The sequence below is a fragment of the Pristis pectinata genome, chromosome 5 (genome assembly GCF_009764475.1).
Source record: "Pristis pectinata isolate sPriPec2 chromosome 5, sPriPec2.1.pri, whole genome shotgun sequence".
NCBI lineage: Eukaryota > Metazoa > Chordata > Chondrichthyes > Rhinopristiformes > Pristidae > Pristis > Pristis pectinata.
The window spans coordinates 87012283-87030577 of NC_067409.1; the positions used below are offsets into that span (position 1 = coordinate 87012283).

Sequence of the window (18295 nt, forward strand, 5' to 3'; positions counted from 1 at the left end):
TATTGTGCTCCCTACATTTAGGTATAAATCACTAATATACATCACAGAAAGAAAGGGACTGAGTACTGAGCTTTGTATAACTCTATGGTAACATATGTAGCTTATGTAATATTGTGTATGTCTTTCTTTAGGAGCTCTCTCTAAGTTCTTTTCATTATTAAAGCACAATATCAGTTTAATTTTTCCAACACCCCCCATTATATTATAAAGTGATACTAATATGCACCACTAGTAACAGCCTTCCAACCACCACAACAAATAAATAAATCACCCTTTGTATCCTACCAAAGAGCCAAATTTGGATCCAATTTGCAACTCGCCCTTAGCTTCCATGAGTTTTTATTTCTTTTGAGCTGCCTACCACATGGGAGTATCAAAATCATTGCCAAAATCTGTGTGTACTACACTTAATGCACTGCCCTCTCAACCTTCCTTGTTACCTCCTCAAAACAAAAAATTTCCATCAAGTTAGTCAAGCAACATGTTCCCTTAACGAATACATTCTGACTATCCCTGATTTATCTGTGCCTTTCTAAATGAAGATTCATCCAGCCCAATCATTTGTCCATCATCGAAGTGGTGTTCAAAGTTATAATGATAGTTTATAGGATGAATAATGAGGAAGGTCTGAAACCAGAAGATATCAATTTATGATAATTGGCATAAGAATCAAGGAGATCATTTCAACTTGGTGAGCTGTTACGATCTGGAAATCACTGTAAACTAAAAGCTGAAAACAGATTTGAAAGGAACAATTGAAAGGAAATTGGATAAATACCCCAAAATTAAACACTTGCAGGAGTAAGAAAGTAAAGAAGGGGATTAGGACAAATTGAACATATCTTTCAAAGAACCAACATAAACACAATAAGCTGAATGGTATCTAACTGTACTGCAAGATTCTGCATGGTTGAAATTTCTCCTCACACTGTACTCCTCTTCCAATATTTGGTTTCATCATAATCATTTAATTTCTCAGCAAAACGAGTACAAGTGTAAACATTCTCTTTTCAAACTTACCTCACAATACATGCTACTCAGATAGGATGGCAGATTTTTCCTAAAGGCCTTCTGCTTTCTTAGCTCTGTCATAGAAAACTTGGCTAAAATTTCACTGCTGCTCCTTCCTCCAACTCTGATGAGCCCAGTTTTCAAAAAGCTGTAAATTCCTAAAATAACAATATCATTTGATTAGCACTTTCATTTTTCCTCAGAGGTTAATACAGGAGTTTTTGGATTGACTATTTTAGGTACTGTTGGAAAGGAAAGGGGGAAGTTTACAAATCGGACTGGTCCATCTGCTGCCCAAAAACATCGAATAAGCAACTCAGTTGAATCAAACTACTAGAACAGTTGGGAACCAACAATAAATATATCCCACTCCTACTTGACTCCCTCCCCACCCAAATATTTTGATGAAGCCTTTTAGGATATATCCCTCCCCTTAGTTTTAGGAGCGACAAACACCTCCATCCCTGAGATACAAATTTGCCCCACCAATTCTATACCTTGCACTTCCATAGCTGTCTGCCCCATTCCACGCAGGGCAGCCACACTCAGGAATGATAATCAAAACATTACAAGAGCTAGAAATCTTAAGAAAAACAAAAAAAAAGCTACCATGGCCACTTGCACCTCTCTTCCCCCCCCCCCACCCCCACCCCCACCGTTTGATACTAAATTGTTTTCATTCCTTCCCAGTTCTGATGAAGACTTGAAACATTAACTCAGGAATATATATTGGCTAGGGAGCAGATTCATGAGAATAAGAGCTGAAGCTGAAAGGACAAGATTATGAGGGCAGGTCATGTTTTTTTGGCAGATTGATTTGACCATGGGATCGAGGGCAATGCACGAGAGGCATAAAATCTTGGAAATAGCAGACTAGGAGGCATCTGTGGAGAAAGAAACTGAATTAACATTTCAGGTCAAAGACCCTTCATCAGAATGAGGAAGGCAAGAAAAATATTTAGTTTTCAATAGCAGAGAAGGTGGAGAAAGGATGAGTGGAACCAAGGGAATATTCCTGATACTGAGAGGCAAAATGTATCAATGTGGCAGTTGGAAGCACATTATATTTCTTTGTCTGTATTATGCATTGTTCATAGCAGGGCTGCAGGACATGCCCACCAAGCCAGCCTATACTGATGGTGAGAGAAATATTGAGCCAAACCACAGACTGGCAGAAATGTATTTGTCACAATACCCTATCAGAGATATTCTCTTTGCTCTATTCAATCCTCCCCCATTGAAAATAAGCTTGTTTTCTCTCTTTCCCAGTTCGGACAAAGGATCCTGGATCTGAAACATTAACTATTTCACTTTCCACAGATTCTGCCTGGCCTGCTCAGTGGTTCCACTACCTTCTGGTTAAATTTCAGATTTCCAGCATCAGAAATTCCCCCCCCATTTTTCTACTAGAATGCAAAGAGAATTGTTTAACAGAGAGAACATAATAAGCAGGAATAGGCCATTTCCAGACTAATGAGCCATTACAACTGCAATACCACAAGGCCCCAATGCTGGGGACATAGCTACTTATAATCTGTTTTACTGACTTTAGGTGAAAGCCTTTTCCTCAGGCAGTTCTCAATGCTCAGTCATTGAGTATACACAGAGTTGACATTAATATACTTCTTGGAAGCACGCAGAATCAAAGGATATGGGGATTGAAAGTGGAAAAGAAATCTGAAGTGGAAAAATCAGCCACGATCTTACTGAATTCTAGAACAGGCTCAAGGGGATATATGGTTGTACCTGGTCCCGTTTATTGTATTCTTAAGATTATTAAAAGGGTTGCTGGAGCAGATGAACACAAATTAATTCCTCTTCGGTTAACTTAAAATTTATCTGATTATCACTTTTCCTAATCCAAGTAATTAGAAAGGCTGTGGAATCAGTAACCTGCATATTTTGCAACATGGTAACAGTGATAACAACATACTTAATATAGTTGTTGCATCTGTCCAACATTAAATGGTGATAATAAATTACGTGGCATATACTGAAGCCACTGACCTTCCAAAAACTGATCCAATGCATGATTTGTGTAACAGACCACCAGGATAGGAGAACCAGAGGGAGACTGCCAAATATCCATATTGGCCAGGAGAACTTCAACAACCTTCAGTCCCAAAAATGTCTTTCCTGCAAGATGAGAATCATGCCATTAATAAATAAAATTAAATTTGTAAAATAAATTATTAGAACACATAACAAGGTGGGTTACCTGCCTCAAGCCTAATATCATCAGCTGGGGTCCAGTTACATGGAGTTAGGCATAGGAAATGGGAAGAGTGACTATCTGATGGGAACAGCTGCTAATCTTACTGTTTGTTAACAATGTGCTCACAATGACATACATCAGGAGCCAGCAGGAAGGAAATAATACAAGGGTGTACATCTGTGAGGGAATGAACTAATGGAAATTGTTGGATTTCCAAGCTTCTAAAAAAAAGACTGAAGAAACAATGAGTGGCAGGTCCAGTTCCCATTTTTTCTGATGACGGCAAAGGATCCCTCCAGATGTCTATGTTTGACCTAATTGTCTGTTTTATAGGTGAGCTGATGCCATAGTAAAATGAATACTGCTTTTTATAAAATTTGTTAAACATGCTCAGAACAATACATATTAACTCCAATATGAGTATTTAAATAACAATCCTTCCCTACCCCCCAACCCTTGTTTCTGGCAGGACTATGATGACTATAAAATTAGAACAGAAGGGTCTTCCAGCAACATCAGTGGAGTTCTCCCCATGGACCTGAGCAAGATTTATCCCTCTACTAACATCACTGTAACAGTTTATTTCATTTTTCTTTCTGTCTCTGAGCATACAAATTAGCTGTACTTCCTATGCTACAACTAGAACTACACTTATGCATTTTGTTAGCTGTAGAGGACTTGGGAACATCCTGAGAGTATGAAAGGTGCTGCCTGAATGCATGTTCTTTATATTTTAAACTAGAAACAATACATAATTTATCAAAGTCATCAGAAGCACTACAGATGCATTATAGCAACTCAGGGAAACTCATAATACACAAAGTAAATGTATCCCACAAAATGTGAGACAGATTAAGCTATGAGTCTGCTGCATATTCAAGAAATGATAGTAGATGAAATTATATGCTAATGTGGAAATCTTTAGCATATTTTTGATAGGGTAGTAAACTACTTGTTCTGGTGGTCATGAGAACAAACAGAATACCAACTCTGTTGTTGCCTTATCCAAAATTTACCCCTCAACAAGCATCTCCTAGAACAGATTACCAAGGTCATTGTTATTTGTGGGACCTCAGTATGCACTAATTGGTTGCTTGCACTTGCCTACACATCAATAAACACACTTCAATAAAACACCTTAGGACCTCCAGAGAAAATGAGGAGCTTCTTTTAAAGGAAAGTTCTTTTGAGTACATGAGGAGTTTAAATCCAGTTTACCTGTTCCTGGTGGGCCTTGGATGATAGCAAGCTCTTTGGTTATAGCTGTTTGCAGGGCCAGCATTTGGGATTCATCAAATTTTAATCTCTCCTTCGAAGGCCACATTTTAAAGTCAAGCACATTGAAATTACCACCCTGGGACAAGTTGTTGTTAGATTGAAACAAGTTGTTAATGAGTTTGCCCTTGCTGGACTTCCTTTGGGGTTGACTCCCTTGGTCTTTCAACAAAGGCTCCAGAGTATAGTTTTGATAACCAGGTCTTAGATATCTTGGTTCTGCCACATTAGTCTGGCAGTGAACTATGTACTTCTGAAAGGGTATTTTATTATCTGTGATCTCTTTAAAACCTTCTAGAACATGGCGATAAGCTTCAAAGTATGCAGTTGTTTCAACCATTAGAAAAGAATCCGTTGACTTTACGTCCACTAAATCCAGCCGACTGCTTTCAATGAAGCCGAGCGTGATGATACCTTCTGTCAGTTCTTTAATATTTCTGTGTGCCACTGTTGCAAACAACATTGTTTTAAAGTTATCTTTGGACAAGCAAAGAAAAGACCCATATAGCAGTCGCTTGGAGCTCTCCCATTGAACATACTTCAACTTGTTTTTGTCAAACTGAACCCGGTAGAAGACACCACTATGTGTGCATAGTGGACCCAAGACACGAGCATTAAAATAAATTCTGATGTCATCTATTTTTTGTTTCTGCAAATCCTCCTTGTTACAGCTCAACAACTTAGTAATTCCCTCCCTTAATGGCCGGACAAAGTCTTCACGGAGCAGGCGAAATTGTATGTCTAGGTATGTGGCAGTATCTGGATATTCTTCATTGATTATATTTGGTCTTACATAAGGTTTGTCGATTAAATGGAGGTCTTCATAGGTTGGATATATTGAAATATGTCTAAAATCATTCCTCTCAGGCACCATGAAATAGGTGTAGGTATCAGACTGCAATTTCCCATGTCGCTTTTCCTCCTGCAAATAGGCAATCATCTGGTGCAGGTTCTGCAAACTCTTCTCAGTTTCTTCTGAGATGGGGAAGCCAATAGATTGCAGGTAGTTTGACGTCGATTGCACCAGTGTAGCTAGAAGAGACACATCCAAAAAAGCACTCGCAGGATAGACAGTAATCAGCTGACAGAGTAACTTCAGTGTATAATCAAGATATCTAGAAGATTCCAAATGTGCCTCTTGCAGCACTTCCGTCTGAGCACTGAGGATGAATGTAGGAAGGATATTTTTAAGAAACATGGAGTTCTTGATCAGCGCCAGCAGATAATGCAAACTCTGCCGGTTGGATTTGCAATTGAATGTCATGCTAAGGATTTTCAGAAAGGATACAATTAAGTTTTTCTCAGCATTTGCCTGGTTTAAAAATTCTTTAAGTCCACTTCTGGGGGAGGTCAATTTCATTACAACGTCTGCTGGATCCATTGCAGCCAGCTGCTTTAGCTCTTGGCTATCCAGGGTCCCCTGCTTACGATGATTAGGTTTACTGGAATCCTCTGCAGAAGATTCAAAATTTTGATGCTGTTGAGGGATTCCATGTTTCTTTGGAATCCAAGGTCCTTTGTATCGTTGCTGTGAAGTGCCTTCATGGCTATTTTGAATGTTATCCCTCTCCTTTCGTTGTGAGAAATGCTGTCTCCCTATAATTGCAACATTAAAGAGAAAACCAAAATACATTGTATTACCAAAATTTGTAGTCTTTGAGAAGTAAGCAAGCCACAATACTAAACGTACCCATCTGGAACAAAGCAATTTATTTAACTGACAGCACATCCACCAGTTAAAGTAATTCACTCCCTCTCCTATTGGTGAAACACAGCTGTAGTGTGTATAATCTACATGATGCAATGCAGCAATTTGCCAAGGATTATTAGATGAAACCTGTGAACTCTATCACTCAGAAAAACAGGTAAATGGGTGCATGAGAACATTGACACGTCAAAGTTTTACTCCAAGTCACATGAAGATATCACCATCCCTCCACCAATGCTGATACATAATCCCAAATCTTCTTGCCCATCAGTATTGCGAGAACGCCATCACAATACTGACTTTTGTGGTTCAAGCAGCTTTCCACCACAACCTACCCAGGGGCAACCAGTTGAGGAATACAAACCAACCTCGCCTGCAATGTCCACACGCCGTGTCTTAATGGGGCAGGTCTCCCACTGTACCAACTTTGCGAAAAGTTAAAAGAATAAACACACACAGACAAACAATTAAAATTAACTTGGGTCAATCAAATAAAATATCTATACTTCCTTTCTCCCAGCATCGATTTCAATTCAGATTCACCAGCTGGCTTTCCCTGGGCTTACTAACTGACACAGATCCACCAGCTGGATTTCCTCGAGTGGGATAATTGTGGAAGTGCGTATGCTGCTCTGTTAGACGCCAAGAGGACTCCATCTAGACAGCAAAAATTGTCCCATGGCCAGCATTCTACTGACCAGGAGACCACGCTACAACCTCCATACTGGAACTGCCCACTTGTGGCTGTACTCACCAGCAGATCTATTGTGGATCACACCATAAGTTGTACCCCAATATGTTTGTTCTTTAAAAGAGCAATAGACTATATATCTTCCATTTTAATGTTGACTCTTCTGAAGTAGTACCACTGTCTGTGCCATTAACATTTGTCCCAAAATGTCAGAACATTTCAGCAAAACAGCGGAAGTGAAAGATGTTGTGACCGAATCTAACTTTTACACCAATTGCAAGAGTCTGTTCGGGTTAGAGCATAACTGGAACTTAAAATCCATGATAATGGGATTTAAATACTAAAAGCTATGATATAGTCTTTGGTTGATAATTTGATGTCCTAAAAACAAAAACAAATTTATTATCTAACAAATAGTTAATTCATTATTAACCAACAACAACTTCAGAAACATAACAAAGTACAAAATAAATCTTAAATCACCAGATTGTTCGAATAAACCATAGGTAAACTCTCTCTCTTTCACATCATACTAGTAAAAGCCTATTGGCTGACAAGCAGTCTCTCCCTCATTTCACCTGTCTTTCAAATCACCTGAGTCAGAGGTTAATGGGCTCAAGCTGTACTTTTGCATTTGAGCAAGTAATCCAGCATGGAGGGAAAACTGCGCCATTGGAAGTACAAGTATTTCCAATGAGACATCAAAGTGAAAGTTTGTCTATTCTCTCGGGTAGACTTAAAGCATGCCTGTGCTACGTTTTGAGGAAAGTAAGGGGCATTTTCATGGATGTTCTGAAGATCGTTTATCCTGTAACCAACATACCAAAATTTTTTTTCTTGAATAGTTCATGAGATTTTGATCTGTAAATATGTCATTATGCCCCAAGGTCATGAAAATGCCAGTTCCCATTTTTTTTTAAACTAAGTGGACAAGCATCCAGAGTGCAGAACCATTGATCCAGAGTTGGAATAAAAAGAAGCCAGTCTCATTAATGGTAACAATGAAACAACTGGATTGTTGTAAAAATTTCTCTCATTAACTGATGTCCTTTTGGGAAGGAAATCTGCCATCCTTACCCAGGCTGGCCTATTTGCAAGTCAAGATCCAACAAATGGTTGACTCTTAACGGTCTCTCACTTGAGGACCAATTCTGGATGGACAATAAATGCTGGCATTCCCAATAATATCTTCATGCATGAACAAATTAATACTCAATGGTTTTGTTAAAAATGATTAACATTTTAAAATTCTCCACAGTCCCACCCCACCCTCATATTTCCAAGTTACGTAGCATAGTCCTCTCTAACCTCGTGGTCTTTGCCGACCTTGCATCTCATTCACTGCATTGCTTTCTCCGGCACAGTCCAGCAGGTTAGGTTGACTTCCGTAGAACTTGGGATTTCTTCTGTGAGGTTCAGATTGAACCCGCTGCCCATTTCTGTCCTTCACAGACACACTCTCAGACCTTTTTTGTGCTTGTTGGGGCTGCCTTCGTTGCTGTCCACCTCTTTGTGCTGAAATTTCAAAATAAAAGAGAGGTAGTTTAATTCATTGGATCAGTGTGTAACAAGAGGAATGGAAAAAGAACAGAGATGCAATTTAAGTCTTCCAGTTTATTAGCAGAGAAAAGAGAAGGGCCTACAGGAGAATTCTTTCTTCTTTTCTCCTCTCTGTAGAAACACTACCAGAAAAAGAAAACATGGTGGTGTCAAAAAGGGATTAAAATTTAGAGATCACTCCCACTAAAGTCTATGGACAAGGGCATCAATTGAAATTTTCAAGCCCAAGATTTTTTAGACCTTTTTTTGTTGGATAAGGGCAGCAGTTGGTATGGGGGGGGGGGGGGGGGGGGGGGAGAAAGGGAGGTAAACTAGGTTAGGGTACAGATCAGCCACATTCTGACTGAATGGCAAAGAAAGGCTTGAGGGTTGGAATGGTTTATTCATTTTGTCCCCCATGTTGGCCTGAACAAAAACAGGAAAGAAAAGCCCTCGTCACAACAAAAATACCATAGTGTTCCCTTCATGGAGACATTGGCAACTATAGAAAGAGGTGGGGTTCACTGTAGCAGATTACTGTCTGTGGGGGAGATCACCCGCAAAACAGGGATGACTTACTGCTTCTAAAGCCATATTAACACTCCTTATATTCTCTGTATCCTTTAGATGAGCAACATTAACATCAGATAAAATTATCTGAAGCAATTTTACTCACTGGGCACTAGAAGTAATCTCATTAATTTTAAGTTTCCAGATGATATTTATTTTAATATGTATTTTTGAAAACCAACCTAAAATGGCTCATTTAAAATATTGATTTTTTTCCTGTTATAACTTTGCAAGTAAGCAACAGATTATGGGAAATGCTCAATGAAACAACTGATATTTGTTTCAGGATGTAGGTGAAGGTAGGTGGATGCTTGTCAACCTCCACAGCTCTCTGGAACAGAAGATTCTAAAGATTCACTACTTGGTTCAGGTGTGCAAACACTGACCTGACTGACAGATAGGAGTTTTCAAATTTTCATTCAATCTCTTCTGTCATGTGTGTTCACTTTGGAATCAAAATATGTAAATACACTCACAAGACTTAGGAGTGAATGTGTGCCCAAGGCAAACTAGCAAGAAGAGAGTTAAATTGGGAAATTGAACTACAGATGGAATAACTGTCCAACTGATCCTAACAGATTGACATCTGTCCCTCCCTCATATCCTTGAAAGTTTGTGGAGCCCAGCCACAACTCAGGTTGCCACAGAAAAAAAAAGAGAAAAGGACCAAATAACTAAATCGTAATAAAGCAATTCATCAGCAGGAGAAATGGGAAACACAGAATTGGTAACAAAAGTGGAATGTTCCTGAATGTGGAAAAATGCAAAGCATTCAGGAAAACAATAAACCATATCCAAGTTCCATGTATAGAAGGGAGGAGAACTGTAAGATTGCTGAGAGGTCCATGAAATCTGAAAAGAGCGCTGAACCTTTCTGTCCAATATTGAGATTGTGAGATGAGTATAATCTTTGTGTTGTAGACCACTGTACAAGCAGTATGAAGGGAATTGAGAGCTCAGCTTTAATGCAATAAATTACCTTAATCTGTCACACTGACTCATTCATTTACTCTGCAGACATCAAAATATAACAGTCTCACCTGTTGATTTTGCTCGAGCACTTGCTTCCCATGTTTCTTTTTGAGCACTTTTTGGATGGGGGCAACTTCTTGGGTTCCCAGCACTCCTGAAAACTTGACGTCCAAGCCTGGCTGCATAATGATCATTAGATCTGCTTGCAGGACTGAAGTGACTTTCAACCGTCTTAAATACCAAAGGACCCTGGTTATTCCCATGCCCTTGGTCTTTCAATTGGCGCTGGTTTGCCTGCCCACTGCTCGAAACATTACCTCTTCTCATTTGGCTTTCAGGTTGCTGCTTTTGTTGGGCTTGGGGACCTAGAACAAAATGGGTTTTGATTTGTTATTTCTAACAGTGGGATGGTAAATATAGACCATTTCCTTTCCTGACCTGAACTGCCCCAAGTTTGAAGAAGATGGGGATAATACAAATATTGGCATAAATCTTATTTTGTGGAATGTAGGTTGCAAGCAACAGCTTTTTTTTTTCACATTCTTCCCAATTGAAATCAATGGAAATAAAAATCAGCAGAGATGGAAAATGGCTTCCCAACTCATTTTAGATAATCACACAATTCTGAGATCTATCTTTGCTCATCAAATGTTCAATTTTTCAGGAGTTTGATTATTAAAATCAGAGAAAAAGCAAAAACTATTGTTAGGAATGGAAGAATATTTTATCAAGGGTACAGTTTTACTTTTCCAAATAGCTTGTATTATTATAAATTAATTACATTATTCTTGATTTTTTAAACACACACATCCTTTCTAGTGACATAATGAGAGGTTTCGCCTTCAATATCTACTGGGTAGGGCATGCATTTTGAAACAGAATCATATGGCCTAGAAAGGGCCCTTCAGGCCACCTCATCCATATCAACTGTGAGGCCAATCTATGCCAATTGGCTGCATTAGGCCCATAACCCACTAAATCTTTCATATCTAAGTACCTGTACAGAGTACATGTATCTACCTCTACCACCTCCCCGGCAGCTCATTCCAGACATTTACCACTCTCTGTGTGATAAGCTTACTCCTCACATTTCCTTTAGGTTTCTCCCCTCTCACCTTAAACCTGTGTCTTCTAGCTCTAGACTCCCCTGCACTGGGAAAAAAAAACACTCTGACATCAGTGAAAATAAAAAGAGTTTAAAAAGACAGATAAAGAGACTCTGAAATACTTTTATCAGTTCACAAGCAAACAAAAGAGGAGGTCTACAATGATGAAAATAATATTGGCACAGGTTTGCGGGCTGAGGCACGTCATGACAACTAACGAATTATTAATGAAGAGAAAATGGGATCTGACCTGGTAACCAAAGTAACACAGATCCCATGAGATTTGGAATACCAAAGGCAATTAATTTATACATTAGTCTAACCCTATGGCAGAGTCTTATTGTTTACTGACTACATAAAAAGAACTTTAGCTCTAGTTAAAGAGGAATGGCAGGGTTTTTATCTGCTATTTGAGGAACAACCAAATTAGCTCATTCAGTACACTGGTGCCTGGCTTAGCTCTATCCTGCAGATCAATGGTTTGCCAGACCTCTCTGGTTCTCCAGTCTGAACATTTACAGGTACGTAATGCCCTATACCTCAATAAGGTCACCAGCTCAGGCTGCAGACAGCATGCTGCTGCATCAGGAACCTGGCGCAAACCCCTACTCTCCTCACTGATGCATACTGCTGTGCCATGAAACCTGGCACAAATCCTTGCCCTCCTCTGACACTCCACCAGCAATGAATTGACCACAGCTCGGTGCAAAGAAGTGAACTGTGAGGGCTGGTGTGGTGCTAAGTGCTCAGACTTAGCCTGCTTTGCCAGGCACTTGCACTCGGTCCACAACGGCCATCTCGAGTTCCTGGTCACAAGCCATTTTAACTCCCTTCCCTATTCCCACACCAACCTGTCTGTCCTCAGCCTCCTCCACTGCCAGGGTGAGGCCAAAAGCAAACTAGACAACAGCACCTCATATTCCACCCCTAGGTAGTCAACCCAATGGTATGAACATTGCATTCTCCAATTTCAGGTGACATGCACCCCTTCTATTCCTTTCTCCTTCTGATCCACCCAGGTTCTCTCACACTTTCTTTCCAATCCTTACACCCCACCCCCTGTTACCCAGTTTCTTTCCTCTCCCCCACCCAGTTCCAACTGCCTATCACCCATGCAGTCAACCCACTGGGTCCCCTATTTCCACCACCACCCCCCCAACTGTTCCTATCTGTCCACCAACCCTCACTTAGCTGGTTCCACTCATCACCTTCCTTTCTTATCAGATTCCATCATCTGCAGTCCTTTGTTGTCTCCATTTATCACCTCCCAGCCTCCGTCACCATCTCCACCCTTCCTCACCTGGCCCTACCAGCCCATCAACCCCTGCTCACCTGGTTCCACTTATTGTCTGCCAACCACTGCCTCACCCTTCCCCCTCTCCTCTTTGTACCGGTCATCTCCCCTTTACACTCTCAGTCCTGCTGCAGGGTCTTGGACCAAAATGTCAACTATTCATTGCCCTCCCTCACCACGACCCGCCGAGTTCCTCCAGCAACTTGTTTTTTGCTCCAGATTCCACCATCTGCAGTCTCTTGTGTCTCCATATGCACTGATCCTCTGGATGGATATTAACACACAGTTCAGCTATCCTGACACAAGGGAGTGTATTGCTTAACTTAGCCTTGATCCAATGATACAGAAAACTCACAAGACATACAAAAAAAAATTATTTAGATATACTCCAACCACACATTACTAAGCATCATCTTGCAGCCTTGTGCACTGCAGCCTTGCCCACTGCAACAAGAGGCTTACTAACTTGCATTGTCTGGTTGCATTTGAGAAACTCAGTTTTATAATGTTTTAAGTTTTCCCAAAATGTTTATGGATCTAATTTCACTCCATAATGCAAATATCCCCACATCTCTCCAAAATATGGTCTCAAGTTAACATGAATATTCTTGCAGAACATTTCACCTGTTATTCTTAAGCCTTTACAAGACTCCTGCAGTTCCTGTACCTGCCTGGACATCATAGACAGCAGATGTTTTTCATTAGATTCCATTGGACTGACTCTGTAAAAGATGGAAATAATTTTTAACCAAAACTGTAAAATCTCTTTTCTCAAATCCCTGTAATACAGAAAAATACCCAAAGGTATTTCACTGAAGTGTCTTACTGGCTTACGTATATTTGCATTCCTAATTACATTCAGTTCGAAAGAAAGTATATTGTCTGGAAACATTAACTCTTGTTCGTGTTCCCACAAATGCTGCTGACCTGCTGGTCATTTCAAGCATTTTATTCCAGATTTTCAACATTTGCTGGATTTTGATTTTGCTTTAGCTTACAGGAACAGATGCAGATTTCTATCTTGCAATTTCATTTTCTGGGAATTCAGATCACTACCCTTTACAGAACAAGTCAAAGAATCAGGAAAGCAAGCCATTGATCCGTGTCATATTAACAGAGCAGAAACTGATAAGGTTGTCTGAGATGTTGCATTTCGGCCATGAGGAAAAACTAGGTTTGTTTTCCTTGGAGCAGAGGCAGCTGAGAGAAGACCTGATAGAGGTGTACAAAATGATGAAAGTCATAGATAGGGTAGATAGTGAGAAAATTCTTCCCCATAACAGAGACATCTAAAACCAAAGGGCATAGGTTTAAAATGAGGAGTTGCAGGCTTAGAAGAGATCTGGGGAAAAACTTTTTCACCCAGAGTGTGGTTGCAATCTTGAATCAACTGTCTGAGAAGACGCTGGAGGCAGGTACCCTCACAATACTGAAAACTTATCTAGACAAGCATTTGAATCATCAAGGCATAGAAGGCTACAGAGCAAGTGCTCTGTCTCCATTTCTTGCTGCCTTGGTAAAGCAGCCAACATAATCAAAGACCGAACTCACCCTGGACATTCTCTCTTCTCCCCTCTCCCACTGAGTAGAAGATACAAAAGCCTGAAAGCACATGCCACCAGGCTCAAGGACAGCTTCTATCCCACTGTTATAGGTTTATTGAATGATCCCCTAGTGTGATAACATGAACTCTTGACCTCAATCCACCTTGTTGTGGCCCTTGCTCCTTATTTTCTACCTGCAATGTACTTTTTCTGTAATCGTAACACCATATTCTGCATTCTGTTATCATTTTCCCTTTGTAGCACCGCAATGCGCTGTTGTAATGAAATGATCTGTATGGATGGCATGCAAAACAAAGTTTTTCACTGTACCTCGGTACATGTGACAGTAATAAACTCAATTACCAATTTAGTTAATGGGATTAATATGGATACTTGATGGTCGGCATGGACACGGTGAGCTCAAACAATGCCACCTTATCTTCCATCTACATTGTCGGCCTTAGGATTAATTACTAAATTCAACAATTTCAAGTAATCAGCTTCTTTGTTTCTCCTCTCATCATAGATGTTGCTGGATATTTCAGTTTAATTTTGTTTCTTTCAGTTCTTCCCCCCCTCCCCCCCATCTTTAACCACTGGTACTTAAAGTAATTGTTGCCTTGGTGTCTGCCCTATCTCAGACATTCTCTCCACCCCACCCCCTTTCTGCAACTTAAAACATGTTTGTTTTCACGCTTCTCCAATGAAGAGCTGAGTCAGTTTCACTCTCCACAGATTCTGCTTGACCTGTTGAAAATGTCTGGTAGTTCCTACTTTTGTTTCGATTTCATAATCTTATGCTTAGCAAGACCTTATTATTTCGATATTCAGTCATATAACACTTTTTCTTCCCCCAGTGCTACATGACTGGGCAAGGCACAAGGTACAAGTCACCTATTTCTGGAGAGGAATGCAATTGTGACCATTTCAGTCTGAATCATACTGCTCTAGAGATTTCTGGTCATACATTCCTGGTGTCCTTATCTGATTTGCCTTATATGCAACTTCAGTTCTTCAGCAATGTGTTTGACCCCTAAAGTGTTTAACAAACCACAGAATCATAGGAGACTCACTTCCACCTGTTTGATGAAAGCAAAGGAAAAAACAACACAGTGTAGTATAGGAAAGCCATTGGGACGCTACAGCACAGAATTACTAGGATCTTAGCGAGGATGGGAAAGGGAGGCCAAACAAGCCAAGGGATGATGAAGTGAGTTTGAGGTTTGAGGCAGTGGGATCAATGCACATATAATCTCCTAGCCACCTATTAAAATGGCTGTCTTTTGTGTTGCAAATGTCCGTAAAGAGATACGAGGCCACATCTAATCCCTGGACATACTAGAAAAAAAAGCAATCAGAAATATTGTCTATTTATTACTGAGTTCAATAACTAATTTGCCTTAAGCACCTAACCAAGGAAATTGCCCACAAACAAATGTAAAGGCAGTTGTCTCCATTCATAAAATGTATGTATCTAGGTGTCATTCAATTGAAAGTCCACCTTAAGAGTACATCTAAAGAGTAAACAATACTGTAGTGATCATCTCAAATAATCAACATCTGTTACATTAGCCATAACAATTTGCAAAAATAAGTAACTTGACTAAATGTGAACCTCTCATATTTGCCAAGAAGCCCCCAGTCAGCAACATCAGTGAAATGTCTGAAACATTATGCAGAGGTTTGTATGCCTATTTGATTCTAAATAGTTCATTTTAACTTGATCCTGACCACACCGATGCAAATGGTTGTGCACTATAGATAACAAACAAATGTAAAGGCAAACAGAGTTGAGGGTAACTTTGTGACATGGTTGCGAATTACATGGGAGGTGGGAAATGGAACAATGTTAAATGTAATCTGATTGACAGATTATTCCACTAGAATTAGCTGTTAGTCTCAATTTTTAGTTACTGTTGCTGTGGATAAAGGATTAGAGCTTTATATTACCAAAACTTCAGATGGCACCAGGTAAGGAGATGAGAATAGAAAGTTACAGAGATTCAATAGGGTGGGCAAAACAGTGGCAACAGAGTTCATAGTGGGGAAAGGAAATTATTCATCTGGCACCAGAGAAAGGCAAGTATTTTCTTACTGAGGAAGGTTTAGAAATTGTGGAGCAGCTCAGTTTTAAAGTGTCCATGAACACAAATTACTACAATGTGGTGCACAGGTGCAAATGTAATCAAAAAGAATAATGGAAAGTTGTTCTTTATTTCAAAGAAGTTGGAAGGTAGAAGTGCTAAAGCTAAGTTTCAGATGGACTAAAGGTCGGACGTCCCAATCTGGAGTAGTGTTTAGTTTTGGTTATGAACTTCATTGTGGATATACTAGTCTTAGAGGAAGTCATCAAAGTCATCTGTGCAGTGATATAAATTTCATTAAACAAGTCAAGGGCATGATAGATTCAAAACGGATGAACTAGTTCCTCTGCTGTGGGAATCCAGAATAGGAAAGCATAATCTTAAAATTAGAGCCTAGGCCATTCAGACGCACGATCAAGCAACTCTTATTTACACTTCACGGGCACTGAGTTAGCTGACTTTTAACAAAATCGCAATCAATCATTTTATTTTGCTGGTTAAGGTTTATGGAGCGAGGTGGAGCAGAACTACAGATGGGTCACAATCTAATTCAATGGTACAACAGACTCAATCAGCTGAAAGGCTTCCTTCTGTTATAATGTTATAGATCAAGCATAGAATTGCCTCAGCTGTGTGACTCTGCAAAGTCATTTGGGGAGCTGCTTGTTACTACTTCTAGTACATTTATGACTTATGTTACTTTATCAGTCATATTTCCACCAGCAGTAAAGGTTTTTACAAGGTCCAGAGAACAGTAAACATTATTAAGCAAAGAACCAATCATTAATGCTATGGAAATCATGAGTCATTTTTGCTAATCAAATTGGAGCGATGTGTGCTTTCTCTTCCGGCTTGCTCAACGTTGAATCGCTGGGAACACGGGAACACAAACACTGTCGGCGAGAAATTTGAGAGTTAAGTAAAAGGCAGCACTGGAGAGGGTCAGGTCTGAAATTTGTGGTTGTAATGTGAGTAAAACAGTGCTCCTGTCAATTCCGTGTGATACTGACAACAGCAAGCAGCAGTTCACGAGCAATTAATGCAAATGCCGCTATAGGTGATACCGTGCACCACCCACAGGGTGCGTTATTGCAGTTCATCGAATCAGCGTCTTGATACGAAGTTCAGCTCACCCTTCTCGCAACCAAAAAACACCGGGATCGCTAAGCACTATTGAGTCAGGTGAAACCGAGTTTATTTTTAATGAATCATTATTACCACTGAACATCCTCTCTGATCTTAAAACACTTCCATTTAAAATGTGAAGCGTCATCCCCACGTTCAGTTATATTTTTAAAAATCCATATTTTTATCTTATATTTATTTCGCTTTTTGTAAAAATCATTAAAAGCAAGACACATCGCGTTGTACTTCCTGGTTTATGGTCTGTCAATAAACCAAGAGACTGCGGCTCTTGTTCGATGATGTGCAGGTTTCCAACAACGGGCACACGCTGGAATAAGAAAAATTAATGCCACCGACTGTATTTGTGGGCGGCTTTTTTGGAAGTCATCAACAAGAACCGTCCCTGCGTCCCTCACCACCAACTACAAGCCAACAGTGTTTATACTTCCATTATATTTATAATGCACATATCCAGTTAAAATAAATAAACCACTATTTCAGTTATTAGGCCCTATATACAAATTTTACCGTCGTGTTAATTTTGCTTTTATTTTTGGGTGGGGAATATTCAACTTCAAGCCTAGCGCAAACAAGAATTCTCTATTAGAAACAATTTCAAGAATACCAGACAACATTACAATTCAGGGAGGGAATGAAACGGGTTCACATAAGAGCTACAAGGAAACTAACATAGGGGGAAATAATAAGCTTCGAGCGAAAGCCGACACAGAGGTTAATTCTCACCTGTTCTCGCAATGATGTTTCTACAGACAGCAGCACCAGTGAACTGAGCAACCGAGACTCTGCTTAATCCGCTGCTGTTCAGTTTCGATTCTCTGAATTTCTGCAAAATATGATGACGTCTCTTTTACGGGGCGGCCAATAAAAGCGTCTCCTCTGGAAGGTTGTACTGGCAGCAAAAAAGGAAACGAAAGTTAGACGTCAGGATTTCCAAGAATCGCCATAATTTGTGCGCGAGTGAATGCAGCCAGGTCAAAGACCGGTTGAACTAACTATCTGATTCAGGAATGTCTAAGTCAGGAAACTACTGAAACGAGAATGTGTGCGGTCTTTAAAACTGTACCTGAAAAGAATACAAGCCCTTCAATCCTGCTCCACAATGAATTAGACCTAGGATGACTCATACGTCAACTCCACCCG

General features: G+C 39.9%; 1 protein-coding gene across 1 annotated transcript in view; it reads right to left on the minus strand.

The window, feature by feature from the left end:
- Nucleotides 1-17992, minus strand: part of LOC127570808 (NFX1-type zinc finger-containing protein 1-like) — a 41047-nt gene extending 23055 nt beyond the window's left edge. The window contains exons 1-7 of the mRNA XM_052016655.1: nucleotides 17879-17992; nucleotides 13006-13103; nucleotides 10050-10346; nucleotides 8209-8415; nucleotides 4445-6097; nucleotides 3019-3147; nucleotides 1021-1169 (exon numbers count right to left, since the gene is read on the minus strand). Coding sequence (XP_051872615.1) covers nucleotides 1021-1169; nucleotides 3019-3147; nucleotides 4445-6097; nucleotides 8209-8415; nucleotides 10050-10346; nucleotides 13006-13093 — 2523 coding nt within the window. The 5' untranslated portion in view covers nucleotides 13094-13103; nucleotides 17879-17992. The remainder of the gene's footprint in view (nucleotides 1-1020; nucleotides 1170-3018; nucleotides 3148-4444; nucleotides 6098-8208; nucleotides 8416-10049; nucleotides 10347-13005; nucleotides 13104-17878) is intronic.
- Nucleotides 17993-18295: the final 303 nt, after the last annotated feature.